The sequence below is a fragment of the Sphaeramia orbicularis genome, chromosome 16 (assembly GCF_902148855.1).
Source record: "Sphaeramia orbicularis chromosome 16, fSphaOr1.1, whole genome shotgun sequence".
Taxonomy (NCBI): Eukaryota; Metazoa; Chordata; class Actinopteri; order Kurtiformes; family Apogonidae; genus Sphaeramia; species Sphaeramia orbicularis.
In genome coordinates, this window is record NC_043972.1 from 8,113,006 (window position 1) to 8,128,192 (window position 15,187).

At 40.3% G+C, this 15,187-nt stretch overlaps 1 protein-coding gene across 1 annotated transcript in view; it reads right to left on the bottom strand.

Moving 5' to 3' along the window:
- Window positions 1-15,187, bottom strand: part of zfpm2a (zinc finger protein, FOG family member 2a) — a 131,545-nt gene that overhangs the window by 49,028 nt on the left and 67,330 nt on the right. The window contains exon 5 of the mRNA XM_030158494.1: window positions 5,696-5,807. Within this exon, the coding sequence (XP_030014354.1) occupies window positions 5,696-5,807 (112 nt within the window). The remainder of the gene's footprint in view (window positions 1-5,695; window positions 5,808-15,187) is intronic.

A 15,187-nucleotide genomic window follows, 5' to 3' on the forward strand; every position in this document is an offset into this window, starting at 1 on the left:
TGCTCGAACAATAGGCTAAGTTGCTCTGGAGACTTATTGGACATGCTGTATCTGAATGTGGTCTGGCTTAAGAGGCTTACAGTTGAAAAGTTTAGGTGACCTCTGAATAATGCTGCATATAATGGTCACAGTGACTGTGTATAGTTTCAATGGGCTCAGATATCAGGTAACAATGGGCTAAGTACAATGAAGGCTCACGCTGAACATGAATGGAGTCATACATTGTACTTAAGGCCTAAAAATGACACTTGTCATTTATTTAACTGCTCAGATTGGACTGTGTCTAATAGCTACAGCCGGTGGGAGGTTTCACTTACAGGAAACATGGAGGAATTCTGCATTTATTCGCGGAAAAAACTATTAACCATCAAGTCGTCAAAAACAATGGTTATGCAATCAAGTGCTAACTCCTGAGTGTGTCGTGTGACTAAAACAGACAGAAAAGAAAACATGGAACGCCTAAAAGCACTGTTTTTCTCAGTACAATGCCATAGATATTGATGTAAGAACTGAAGTGATTTTGGTTATTATCAAGAAAACATGGAAAATGGATAGATATCAGCTCTGATATTCAAGTCTTATGAGCTATTTTTGTTGTTATCATTATATTTGTCCAAACAAATGTTCCTTTAGTTTTACCAGGCATTAACATGAACAAGAAATTGAAGAAAACAAGGAGTTGTCTAATAATTTTTTCTGCAACTGTAAAAGAAAAATAACAATGAAGTAATTCTAGCAACATGGAAAGTGTGATAGCTCCTGTAGTAGACCTGCATCTTTATCCAAAAATGATTAATAACACATCACACTGTTGCGGTGGATGTCTTCTGTCTTTATGTCCGTGAATGGTGGCGCTGTTTACTTTGATTCAATCCTATATACAGTTGCGGAAAACTTATTAGACCACCCCTTGTTTTCTTCAATTTCTTGTTCATTTTAAAGCCTGGTACAACTAAAGATACATTTTTTTGGACAAATATAATGATAACAACAAAAATAGCTCATAGTAGTTTAATTTAACCCTATAACACCAAACGTATCATATTTGATACATGAGTTTTGAAGCCTGTTACATGATCAGTGTGATATTTTTTTCTTGAAAAACCTGATGTATAAAATTAAATACATGTAATACACAGATAATCCACCGGGGGGAGAAATTCATTCACCAGAGGCCTTTCCAGTGACACTACAAGACTGTCATTAATGAGGAAGGAGGAAGAACTTTGACAATTTTGCAAAGGAATTACCAATTTGTTAGACATGTTTGTGTTATATTGGGTTTTTGTTTGTTCAAAAATAATAATTGAGCACTGAGACCTGATTTATCAAATATGATGCAAAATTGAAACTCATACATGGAAATTGATAATTGAAAAAAATGTGTTCAGAAGGACCAATAAAGGCTCCAGTTTCAAAGAACTGGAATTTTTTTGTCAGTGATTTAATGGTGCAGGCTTTACAGGGTTAAGAGCTGATATCTATCCATTTCTCATGTTTTCTTGATAATAACCAAAATCACTTCAGTTCTTGCATCAATTTCTGTGGCACTGTACTGACAAAAACAGTGCTTTTAGGCATTCCATGTTTTCTTTTCAGTCTGTTTTAGTCACATGATACACACAGGAGTTAGTACTTGATTACATAACCATTGTTTTTGATGACTTTTGATGGTCTAATAATTTTTTCTGCGACTGTACAGTATACCACCGTGCAAGTGTTACTTTTAGTTGTGTAATATCTCCTATATATGACACCTAGTGCTCTGAAATACCATCCTGGTGTACATGTATCATCACCACGTCCCTAAACCAGCAGTTTGACCACAGTAAATAGCATCACACCTGGAATGAGTCTGCGCTAAAACTTAAAGTCTTTCCAGTCTGGTGGGTTTGTAGCATCTGAACTGAACCTACGCTGATAAACTCCTGTATTCAAATGCAGAAACAAACTGAAGCAGATTTTTTTTTCCCTTTGCTGTTAAAATCTCTCCTATACTTTCCAGCTGCATTGTTTATCAATCTGTTGTTTATCTGTACAGAAAACTCTCCACTGGTTTCTACCTCGTCCTCTCTCTCTGCGTCCCTGTCTGTCATCCTCTCTCTCTCCTCGGTCTCCGGCATTACTGTAACATATAATTACTCTGCAGACTTGCTGCCTGTTTCTATAACTTCAGCAGTTCAAAGAAACTGTCGGAGTGTGGAGGAGAGCATTGTGGGAGTTCCAGGTGGATTTCTCGATAATGAGTTAGCGCAGTAGTAGAGTTGAGAGTTTTAGTAATGGCTGGCTGCTAAGGCTCTTCCTAGGAGTTTAATGTAAAACAAACAGGGCCATGCTGACAGCCTGGGAAAAACAGATATTGCACTTTTCCACTTTCACTTCAGGGCTCTCGCTGCCTCTCATTTCAAGAAAAAGAATTCAAAGAAGAATTTAAATTCATGAAATAGCTTTATGAATGATAATTTGGAACATTTAAAGGCTCCAACCACTACTCTTGGTCTTTGACTTCTAATTTCTACACTGCAAGAAAAAGATTTGTCTAAAAACAAGATAAAAACACTAAATCTGAGGAAAAAGGTTCTAAAAACAAGTGAAATTATCTGTCCATGCTGCAATAATTTCACCTGACAAGATTCTTGAATTCAGATCGTTAAATGTAGATATAAGCATGTCTACAGATGTATGAACGTTTAAAATAAGGAATGAACTCTTAAAACAAGATAAACTATCAAACACTTCTAAATCTAAGTGTTTTTATCTTGGTAAGAACCAAATAATTTGCAGTGTTAAGTCTATTCAGTGCACTTGTCTGTCTGTTTCTCTGTGTAAAGCGATACCGACAGGATAAACGTATACAAATTGTAAAGAAAGACACAGTTTTGGTGGCATCAGCATCCCAAAAATAGGTAAAAAAAAAAGAAAAAAAAAGCTTCAACACCGTGGTGTTAACTTGTCTGGGTGCTGATGACCAGGGGCGCCCTGTGGGGCCACCACACTAAGTCACCCCACTGCTTGTTACACACTCCAGCACATGTATTATACATAACACACTCCTGGTATACAAGTCTCAGAGGAATCATTTTGCTGCATCCTGTCCTCTCTCCCTCTCCACATATTTCCCTGACTTCCTGAATGACAAGTACTGGGGATTGAGGATGAGCAGTTGTGAAAAATGTAATGCAGAAATCATAGGACAGAATGCCCAGCAGTAAGCTACAGCCACTCAAACCAATCACCAGTCCTTACTTAGAGATACTCCCCCATAGATTCATACTGGCAAACATCCAAAGTGAACTGCTACTATCTTTGCAAGCAGCCATAAAGAAAGCCGAGACCACTGAAACGTGAGCCAAAACATATTCTGCAGGCATACTGTGTATTGAGATATTCACTGTTTTCCATAAGTAACGCATCTCAGGGAGCAATGAAGCAGCCTACAGAGGGGAAACAGCTCACGGGTGAAGATATAAACAATCTGGGCCTATGCTTTTCTAGGTGGCAAGAAAGTTCCAGTTGGACTCTGAAGGGCCTTTTAGTCAGTCCACAGTAGTTTTAACATGATAAACATGATTTCACTCCAAACCTGGAGCACACAGACCGAATTCAATTTGGAATTTGACAAAGATTTGATTTTTTTTTTTTCTGACCGTGTTAAGCAAACGGACATTCAATTTCAATGTCACCTCCAGAGGGTGCACGCACACGCAGATAGGAATATTTAAAAGAAGCCCCAGAAGAATGAACGCCATAAAATGCAGTCAGCGGACGCATGAGTCAGGCGGCTGAAAAATTTTCAACAGCATCAAACACTTCACAAGTTTCTGAAGTGAGTCCCATGTCCACTCTGAAAAAAGTCAGCGGGAACAAAATGTGGAACAATTTTGGCTACAGAGACACCCAACCAGGAGAACCAAAGACATGCAGAATTTTTTCCACAAATCGGTTGAAGTCAGAATTTGGTATTGCAGAGTGAGATTTTTTTATTTTTTTTTCCATGCAGTACATCATAGTTGTATCACTTTTTTTTCTCTAATATTTCAAAGTGTTAATAAGGTAACGGGATAAGCATGAAGACATATGAGACTTCCATAAGACCGAGGTAAAAGGAGGTTACAGGAGGAGCTGGACTTCATCTCACAGATTGAAATTAATTCTTTGTATTCGACATCCGCCTTATTATCATTCTCATCAGTTAGCAAGCGTCAAATGATTCTTGTTGAGGATTTACTGTAATGAACTTATTCAGCACAACACAGAACAACTCTCATAAGGGGACGCCTGGAGATGTTATTGTGTTTAATTTAATAAGGTCAAACTGGAGGCGACAAACAAAGGAGCCGTCAGTGACAGGCAGCCGAGGTGACGATGCTGTACGCGATGCTATCTGATGGTACATTTATGAAAAGTGGCTGAGGAAACTCCCCAGACTGAACAAAAAGTGAGAAATCTTGTTATTGCTCTATCTTTTTTTTTTTTTTTTGTTTCATACAGTCAGTCTCTGAGCAAAAAGATTAGAAGATTTTAAAGAAGTGCATAATCTTCTTTAACAGCTTATCAAAACTTTAATGATTTGGTGATAAAGAGCACAAAGTTAAGTAGCCGGTTAAGAGGATAACTCCCCAGTGCAGTCTAGTGATTAGTAGATGAGAATTGGGAGACCGAAAATCCGGGTTGCAAATCCCACTCCTGCCACTTATTCACTTTGAGGGAGAAGAAGCTCCATTTCAGCTTTGGGGTATTGTCACGGGGTAATCATTTCTGAAAAGTGATAAATGGAGCCCCTTTCCTTCACCCTTTGGAATCCAAAACACATCTTTATTTACGTATTTATTTTGCTGTGTCTCTCTGGTTAACACCCGTCAAGACCCAATTATAGCTGCAGAAGCCTTGTGCTTTCATAAAAAGTGAAGCTACAGACTGTGGTGTCATCGCTGTGTACAGTTTAAGCATCTCCTCATACAATCTGCAACAAACCGAGCCCTCTGCAAGATCCATGTAGGCTGTTTTAATGAGGCTGTGCCGGACACAATGCGGCAGATTGAAGGGTTTATCTTTATGTCAGCGGGTTGTTTTTGGTTTTGTGCTTTTTAGGGTCAATGTTCAATAAGCGGCGTGGATATTCTGACAGATGTGTTTTCCTCATATTTTCATAAATCCATTTGGATTGGTCGAGAGATACACAACTGAAGCTTTGCTAAATTAGCCGGAGAACAAATGAAGCAAAATGGAAAACCCATCTCCACTCATGCTTCGCTCGCTATCTTCTTTGAGATAGCGATTCACTTAGTATAAAAGAGAAAAAAAAGTGGCATTAATTACCTTGTGAAATCTAAAGACCATTAACTTTGTGTGTCAAGTGATGTTTCTCAGTTCTTAATCAGAGTTTTAGTGATATAAATTACTCTTTGGATGAGAAACACAGATATGGTGTGGCGTGCATGTGTGTGTGTATTAGCTTTGTGAACATGTGTGTGTGTGTGTGTCCTTATGGCTGCGTGCATTTGTGACTTTGAGAAGCGAGAAGAGCAAGAAAAAGGAAAAGTAAAAGAAAGACAGAGGCAGACGGAGAGGGAGAGGGAAAGAGAGAGAGGCAGGAGATGAGTGGATGGAGGATTGTCAGTGTCTTTGTGGCGGTGCTGTGGCGTGGTGTGTTGAGCTGCAGAGAGATAACAGGATGCCGCCGCTGCTTGCTTACCTTTGCTGTACACCACACAGTTGTTTTTGTTGTCTTCCGCTCCCTGCCAAGTCACATCCAGCAGCCACCTGGGACCGGCGCTCAGCACCACCGGGACCGTGCTCTTCGTCTTCTGGACGAGGACAGATAACAAACACTAATCATTTGCTTATTTTGGTGATTAAAGAAACATTAATAACCACTGAGTTACGCTCTTCTACTGCTCTGAATGGTCATAAACACACAATTTCAGAAACTATGCAGCATGCAACTCAAGTCCACCACAATCCTTTTTTTTTTTTAAACATGAAAATAAGGCAATGTTTTGTGTAGGTGTGTATATGTGTGTGTGTGTGTGTGTGTGTGCATGTGTGTGTGTGTGCGAGATGGCCTTCAGACAAAGGCTGTGCTAGTTCTTAGAGTGGTGAAAAATGTGCAAGAGAATTATCATCCAGGATTTAACCCAACGATTCAGTATCAGATCTCTCAGATTAAGAATGTCTCAGGTGTCTGGGAATTGAAAAAAAAAAAGGAGGGGAAGAAAGAAAGGAAAAGAGGAAAAAAAAAAAGGCCAGTGACTTTCAGAGAGAAGGAAGTGAGTGTTCAGCGGTGAACTTTGGGCACATTGTGCCTTCGCTATCACCAGGATCTCACTATTTCCTGAAACAAGCAGGGAAGAATTTAAAGAATCAGTATCCATTTCAAAGGGCGATTGAGGTTAGAGTTTTTATAATATGCCGGAAAATTATTCTGAATGTGTAAGGTCATTTTTCTTCTTGGTCAGAGGTCAAACGTAGAGTTTTATTTCTCGCAAAGGAAAAAAAAAAAAATAAAACAGGGAGATAGAGTACAACATCCCCCCCATATTAGATTCACAGGGTGCAGTGTCACCAGATTTGCTTGCTCTATTTATCCTCATATGATTTGCGATTCTGTTTTATTTTATTTTTTACAGAATGGTGTTTTATAAATGGTAGGAATACACTGTCACTGCACTTGCAAAATGGTGTGTTGGTGTGTTGTGTGTGTTTGAGGGGGGGGGGTGGTAGCAGCATCTCAGACGACTGGGTACAGTAGCCTATTACTCAAAGGCAAAATGTCAGTATTTCAAGGCCATTACTTTTGAACCCTAGGGCCCTCCTTCATTAGGGTGTTACAGAAATAGTTTAGCTAAAAGAAAATGGGTTGGGGTGCAAACTCGACACTTCATTTCTTTTTCCATCTGAGGCAGGAAGCGACAGGACACTGTCCATCTGCCTAATGCAACAGAAAAATACCAGTCCTCTCCGGTGCTTTTCACTTATTTCTCCCCCGCAAAAGGCAACAACCTTCAAGGATAAATGCAAATGTCACTTGAGCATGTTAAAGGTCTGAATTGGCACAGATATGCACAAGAGATGAGCACTGTGTGCCTGTATGCCCCCTCCTCCTCCTCCTCCTCCTCCTCTTCCTCCACCCGCCCATCTCTCTCTCCATGAACTCTATCTAGTCGGAGGCTGGAGGACAAACTGATTTTTTAGAGAGCATTATTTACAAATAGCAAATACATCTCAGAGAGAAGATAGGAATCTGCTCGGATTTGTCTGCAAAATTAAGAACACAAATGCAGAATCTAAATAAAGACAGACTGATACACAGTCGTTATATGTATATATTTATATATTTATATATATAGCGCTGCACATTGGCAAACTACACTGCCAAACTGATCAAACACAGACAGTAAATTATGTCTGTTGATATTCTTATTCCTTCTCCTGGCATCTTCTTATCCCGTCCTGGCAGCAGATGAGAGAGAGAAGACCTCTGTAATTTAAGTCATCCTCCATTTCACATTTCAAATTAGCCTCACAATAAAGTCTTCTATCTGCTAACCTGAAAATCTCACACCCCTGTCAAAGGAGCAGAGCAGACCGGCCGATTGTTGCTAGGACGACTATCTGAAATGGGAATCAGATTAACCCTTTCTTAGATCTCCAGACTGGAGCCATCTCTTATTCAGCAGCGAGAGGCCTCTCCGTTGTCCCTCTGAGCCTCTGGGAATTCACGATATTCCAGCTGCTCTTAATGGAGCCAACAGGGACAAAATACCACATTAACAAAACACCTCCTTCGGTGCAAGAAATCACTTCAGATTTGTTGCACATTTTTGCAGTAATTGTTATTGTGACAGAAATGTTTTAAATGTTATGATTAATATGTATTACTCGCGATTTAATTGTCAGTTTTTTACTCTTTTCCAATTCTCCTTTTCATTGCAAACTGAGCAGCAACAACCCATGACAATGTCTCAGCGGAGATTTACATAATGCATCTATAGTGACAATAGTGGCCTATGTGCTTTGTAAGCATGCAGCCTGAACCAGCCGTCACAAAGACAAAGAAATGCAGAGAAGCAACCGCACACGACATATTTAGGATTAAGGCACGGTGGCTTCATTGCAGAGGGGAGCGTCTGGAAAATGCAAATGAAAACATTTGTACGACCAGATCAGCTGGCCTAAGTGGCTGGGGCCAGAAGAAATGCAGATTGACAGGCAGAAAATTATGATTTCCCCCGCAGCAAGAGAGCATATGATGAACTGGCTTATAAAAACAAACTCCTCTTCTAAGTAACAATCAGCCGAGCGGGGGATGTGACGTAGGGGAAGCTGTTTCCTGTCCTAATGTGCACACTATTAAATATGCTGACCCCTAATGGATAAATAAGTATATTCATGCATATCCACGTGTATGTTTACAACAAGCAAATCCAAACTTTTTGCATAATTTTAGATGTAAAAAGGCAAAAATAGTAAAAATGATAGAATTTCTTCTTTGCACTGGATATTTAAATAAGCAGACATTTTTTTAAAAATCAAGTAAATATTTGTTGCATTTATATAGATGCAGCATTTAATATCAGTTTACAGACTATCATCCTTGTCAGAGCCTATAAAACCCCCTCTGGCCTTCCTCTCTATGTAGTGTGTTATGGTTTATCCACCCTCTGCCTTCACTCCAGTGGTTTCAATACTCTCCTGGTATTTTTTTTTCACTCCTGAGCTCTGTTACCGTTGCTCGTGTAAGAGATACAGTGACCAAAACAGTGTAGTCAGCGAGGAAGTGATTACAAACTGATGCTCCAAATTCGCTATAAAATGAAAATCAATATTTCCACAAGTTGCTGCAACATAAAAGATAACCTTCATTGATTTTTCTAGACTTAGGCCTCTGTGATAAAATCTAATATAAATTTTCAGCCACACGGATTTGGATCAGAGCGGAGCAGGGGCTGAACGATAAGTTCCGTGCACATCTCTCAGAGTTGGATTTTTTTCCCTCCCCTTTTCCTTCTTCCAAGGCAGGGCTGTACTATTTATAATTGGCCCTGTGTGAGCAAAAGCTTCTATCAGGAATCTGTTCTAATTTTTATTACTGAGAAGCTAAAGCCTGTTCCAGATAATTTGGAAATTTCAGGGGAATTGTGATAGAGCTGATGGCACAGCCGGACTGACTCCAGAAAGGAGCTAACCTGTAATAGCCTCTGTGGCTGCGCTGATTAAATGTTGCCATAGATGAAAGACCTGCCATCACCGCAATAAATTAACCAATCACACAAATCCCAAGTCGCTACTAATCCCTCCTTGATACCATGATCCTCTGATCAGCTGAAGGAGGTGAAGAAGAAAGTGGCTTGTGACACTCAGCCTTCTTCTAACTCCCTGCTTTCCTGTGTAAACAACAAGCTAATGATATCACCGCTGACCATTTCACCACCACTGGCTACTCTTAACCCGTTTCATGGTCAGGGCAGGTGAAATCGATACAAACCTTGGTGGGAATGATTATTTTCCTCATCGCTTTTTTTTTTTTTTTTCCCTCCACCAAGGTCACTGACTGGCACTGTATCCGTCTTGATCCCACAGCTGCAGGATTTAGACAACTGAGAGATCAAAACCACTCCGTCTGAATATCTGGAGACGTTCATTGGCTTTATACACGCTGCTTTCAACACCCACTCGGTATGTAGTAGTGCCATTTTGAAACAAAAAAAAACGCCAGCCTAAATATCACAGTCAAATAACATTATAAACATCTACAGAAAAATAACCTGTTTCCCCCTGTTTTTCCTCATTAATAGATTCAATTCATCAATGTTTGTTTTGTTTTTTTTCTTTCAATTAATTCCTGAACGATGATAAATACATTTGACTCTGTGTTCTCTACATTCATTTGACCCCGTGTTAACATCCTGCCAGCATGTCTCAAACAATTTTAATTTGCCATGTCCTTTTCAGGCGATGCTAGCAGTATAAATATAACAAAAAACAAGCTTATGTATGGGTTATGTCAAGTTTATATGTTCTCTGTTTCTAACATGGGAGTGGGGATAAAGGATTTGTACCTGTTTTACCAGTCAGTTTACAGCAGACAGCACACTCACACCTTGATAACGTCCATTGCAATTAGTTGTTCAGTGCGATGAAACAAATTGCATGTGGTCAACTGGAAATTTCATTAAGGGAGATTTTCCTCTAGCCCTCGTTATCGCTCTGCGTATTAATATTTTCTTACCCTCAAGGATGGATGGGTTGCAAGGGTCTTTTTGTTGAATAAACGGCCAAAGCCAACCTCAGAGCCTGTGTCTCCCACAATCCTCGCTGGGAAAAAGCTGTGTATATGCTTAGTTAGGTTCTGCATATTTTTCACTGCACCTTGAAATAAGATTCTCTGTCAACATCCTACATAAAGTGGGAAATACCTCCATTTCTCAAGTCTGCTTTTGTGTCATTTTCTCCTCTTCTAAATGGCTATGGTTACATCTGCTGAAATGAAAAGATACCTACATACTGCTTTCATTCCTTTCCCCCCCCCCTCCTCTCTTCCTCTCTCTAAGGCTATAGCATCTGCTATTGGGAGACTAAATAACAGAAATATGCAGGAATTGCACACTAATTCCCTTTAGAGATAGATCTTGGCTGCTGCCCTGTCATAAATCAGAGAATTTCGATATGAAATGAGGCAAGCTGCTCTAATCATTTCTGCATTTCAAATTGGATCACTGGCTCAATCGCTTGGCTTTTAAACTGCTTGCCTAAGAGCAAATGTGAGGTGGGAGATAATTCAGCTGAAATCTCTGCCTGCTCTGTGCAGCAGTTAGTTTACTGCTTGAGTGCAAGAGAATGCTTTTTTCTTCCCTTAGCCCATCTTTCTCTTTTCAACTTTGTTAAATTGACTTTTCATTTTAAAATCGATTAAATTGAGAGAGTCACTGCTGTTCCCGGAATCTTTAAAGGGACACCCATCACTGTGCGCATGTGCCTTTATTTGGCTGCTGCTATCATGGCGGCGCTATGGGGAATAAATATTTTCTCATTTAAATCACCTTTTATCCTGCTGACTGGACTGTAAGCATCAAAGTTCATGTGTTGCATTAGCTATTACTTATTCCACTCCATTGAAATGCTCACAGTGGTCGTATTTATATCGACTATGGGCGGCTTGGCGTGATTACTGTATGTTTCGGCTGCTTGTTCAAGACATAACTGAGCGGGGTGAATTATTAACTGCTCATCTAGAAATTATTTAGTTATATTTCTAAACACTGAAAAGGCTTACTGAATCAGGGAGGAGAAGTGTGAAGAATAGAGATTTAGAAGGAGAGCGGGGGACTCTATCCATACTCCTTTCTTCAGGACCTTCAGGCACATTGAGGTGCTCCAACTCTAAAGCCAAACAGTTTAGTGTAAGCTGTACCTGCCCTGAAGACAAGCAACCCTGTTTCCCCATCCCCACCTCCTTTCCTTCCCTCCTGTCATACTCCCTTTTTTTTTTTCATCTTTCCTTCCTTTTAATATTTTTACATCACCTACCGATTCAGTCCGGACTCATCCTGCCGTCCCCAGCCCTACAGCGTCGCGCTACAATGTCCCCAAGTTTCTTTGTGATGGAGAATGTTTAATTCAACTTCACAAGTACATGTGTATCTACCACCGTAACTTTGTATAATGTGTATGTCCTGGGAACTATTTGAAGTTGTAAACAAGAGGAGGCTGAATATGTAATGCATGTGCTCCAGGACTTAATCATGTCTCGGAGCTATAGTGCAAAACGTATACTTCTTGTGTTTGGCTTTGGTCAGGGGACAGAGCAGCACCTCGCTTCACTACTCACTGTTTGAATTACTTGAAATTTCCTATTTGAATTCAATTGGGAAGGACTTGTTTGATCTTTTGCATGTAAGTTAGGGGCCGACTCCCGGAGCAGCGAGAAGCTGTGTGAGAGAACATAATAGGGAACCCGGAGCCAGTAATGTTCACCTGTATGGATATTACCACGGCCCTCGGGGTCAAGGTGGCAGGTGGCATATTCTCTGGACAGATCCACTCTTTCTCTGTCGGGAATAAACATGTGGAAGGGGGATTTCTTCAAAGAGAAAGAAAGGGAACTCAGGAGTCAATCAGTCAATGGGGTCACAACAAATCCGTGCTCTCATAACCACACATGGAAGACTAGGATCAGTCAGAGGCAGTAAATAAAGACAAACAATAAAATAGCAGGCATGATGCTTGAATAAAGCCCCTGACTTTAGATAAACCTCTGTGCTCCCCTTTAGGTATTGGATTTTAATATTCTTTTGAACTCCTCTCTCGTCTCTGGTGGAGTCATAAATTTCATGATGCATTAGAAAAGCATCTACTGTATGTGATTTTATATTTCAGGAAGCTCTCCGAGCACGCGCAACGTCTCATCTCCCAATTCATAAAGCGAGCTCTATCCACATCTAGGTGTCTGATAACAATAAACACAGTACAAAGTACGACAAATTAAAAATCACTGGCGACCAAGAACAAAGAGAAGAAACGCATAAAACGCAGCTCCAATGTAACTTTGTTGTAATGAGGAACAAACTGAACAAAGCGGCTGTGATTTGCATACCACCTGATCATCTACATATGCTGTGGTGTGCAATAGTTTGATCCTCGCGTGCACTTCAGAGAAATGGGGTCTTGCTAAATCCACCGTAAAAGACCAACAATATTTACACCAAGTTAAGTAAATAAGATAAAGATGGTGAACTTGCCCCTCACTAAATGCATTAGACGTGAACCCTCTTATCAGAGTCTCAGCACACGGACCGTTAAAAGATGGGATTCCCAAGCTGGAAATGGTCTTTGTTACCCAATTAGTTTGCTGATGACCCCGAAGTATAATATTCCTGCTTTGACAGCCTCATACACATCCGTCTAATGAGGCAATGCTGGACCACCATGGAGCCAATGGACACTGTCCAGACCTTCATCTCCTCAAGCACCTATCAGCTTATCTTCAAGGCTAACCTTTTTTTTTTTGTCAGAAGACAGAATTTTTCTGCTTGGTTGTTCATCCGTCCAGAATCATTTTGACAGGGCTTTGTCTTTGGCAGGACCCGAGCCAACTAGGCTGAGGATCAGAGGGCTAAGGCCAGGACAGGGGACAGTGAGGACTTATCAAGGTCTACCAGCAGGGGTTTACCTCCCTGTAGGGTGGCTGTCCTTCTTTTTCTGAAAGAGGTGAAGCAAGCAAAGCCTCCATGTTTCTCCACCTCCCTCTCCAAGTGGGAAAGAGAAGAGAAACAGAACAGGATTTCAAAGACAGACAAAGCATTTTACATCACTTTTCTCTAAATAAAATATTAGATTCAAGATAAAAGCTGCTGCGCTAGTCTCATTCTGTCACTGTTAAACAAGCTGGAGAACCTTAACTTGAGATCTTTAAGCATCTTTTAAACAAGATTGTGGGAACGGTCAGCCATTTACAACTTCCATCCAAGCGAAGTCTGAGCTCACTTTGTGCTGAGACGCCAAGAGGACTATCAGAGGCTCGCAAATGGAAACAATCGAGGATTTTATCTCCACCACTTCTCAAGAAAGTTGTGTCAACATATCACACTTAGAGCCATGACAATGACAGATGGCAAAGCAGCTGGCACCGCTCAACTTTGTTTCACTTTTCTTTCTATCTGCTTCTCGTTCTTCTTCTCCTCCTCCTTCTTCCTCAAGCGCCTTTGCTGCAGTAGAGGTCTGTTGTGTATTGAAGTGTTGGATAATCATTCATTTGGGAAGACATATTGCATACTGTAAAACAAGGCGGTATGTGTGAAGCCAGGGAGTTCTGAGCTTGACTATTGTTGCTTGTCAGACTAACATTCTGTAAAGACTGGAACCTATCTTTGCTTATTTGTTGACTCCTTCAAAGCAAAGAATATCACAGCTAAAGCAGCATCTCGCCAAATCTGCTCCAAGCAGTCATTCACATTTATAAAACTCTTTAGATAAGTGTGTAAGTGATAGTGTGTGACTTAAGTATTTTGCTATCCCATATGGAACATTTGTTCATGAATGTTAATGCTCATATCAAGCTGCTTGTGCACGTTTATGACATACAGAAACCATACGCGTGCAGATACTACATCTCCTCAGTGTGACAGTTTGCTATCCAGACTGTGTCGCTCCCTGATGGGCCTATGGCAGACAGCGAACGCCCCGAGAGTTTCAAGGGGGGACAGGGACACCAGGCTCATCTTCCACAGCCCTGTGGGTGTGAAGAGTGGCCCCCCAGGACCTGAAGACACACTGGGGTTTGTAGGCATCACCGGTCTTGCTCTGCTGCTAAACTCACAGCCTGTAGAGCTATGACAGTGAACTGACTGCAGCTGTGTCATAGCACAGACGTACACAACATGCTTTATTCGAGGCGAGAAAAAGAATAAAGGTTTGGATTGGCTGGCATATACACAGAACGGTGCAGAAGTCATCGGCTGCCTGGAGCTTTGTTGTTCTTGCGTGGGTCTAATGAGCAATCACCACTTACTCTCAGTCCCTTTATTTAACATACAGCAGGAGAAACTGAAGAAATATGTGCACGTTATTCAAACAAACACAAAAAATACACTTAAATGGCTTCTACAGGTAAAAGTCAGTCGGTGGTGTCACCTGTACTTGGACAAATACATCTTGATGATGTGTAAATAACACTAAAATTGTATTAAGTTGGGTTTTTTTTGTATAATAGTAACATGTTTTTCCCCCTTTTTTTGTTTTGGTTGTCTTAGGTTGTTTATTTGCTTTGGACACTTGCGTTTGCTGGTGGTTGTATTGCACTATTTATATGTCTGAAGTAAAACATTCATTCATTCCTTCAATTCTCTATTTACCTGATTCCTTGAAGCTTCTAAAATATTCATATTTTTCTGAAATTTCTTTGTGTTTTTAGTGTTGCTACATTTTTCAGGTATATTCATGTTGTGTGTTTCTTGATACAGAGGCTGAAAAATGCATATGTGTGATCATTAGAAACCTGATGGTCACCCATGACTTCTGCACAGTACTATATATTTGAGTAAATGTGTATATTTCAAATGACATTTATTGCACTGTTTGGCTCCATGAGATATGACTTTTTGATAGGAGGACAGGAAGGAGTTGTTAATTTGATGTCAAACAGTTGTTCGTGATAAAAAGAATATTTGCAAGTCATTAAAATGCATAA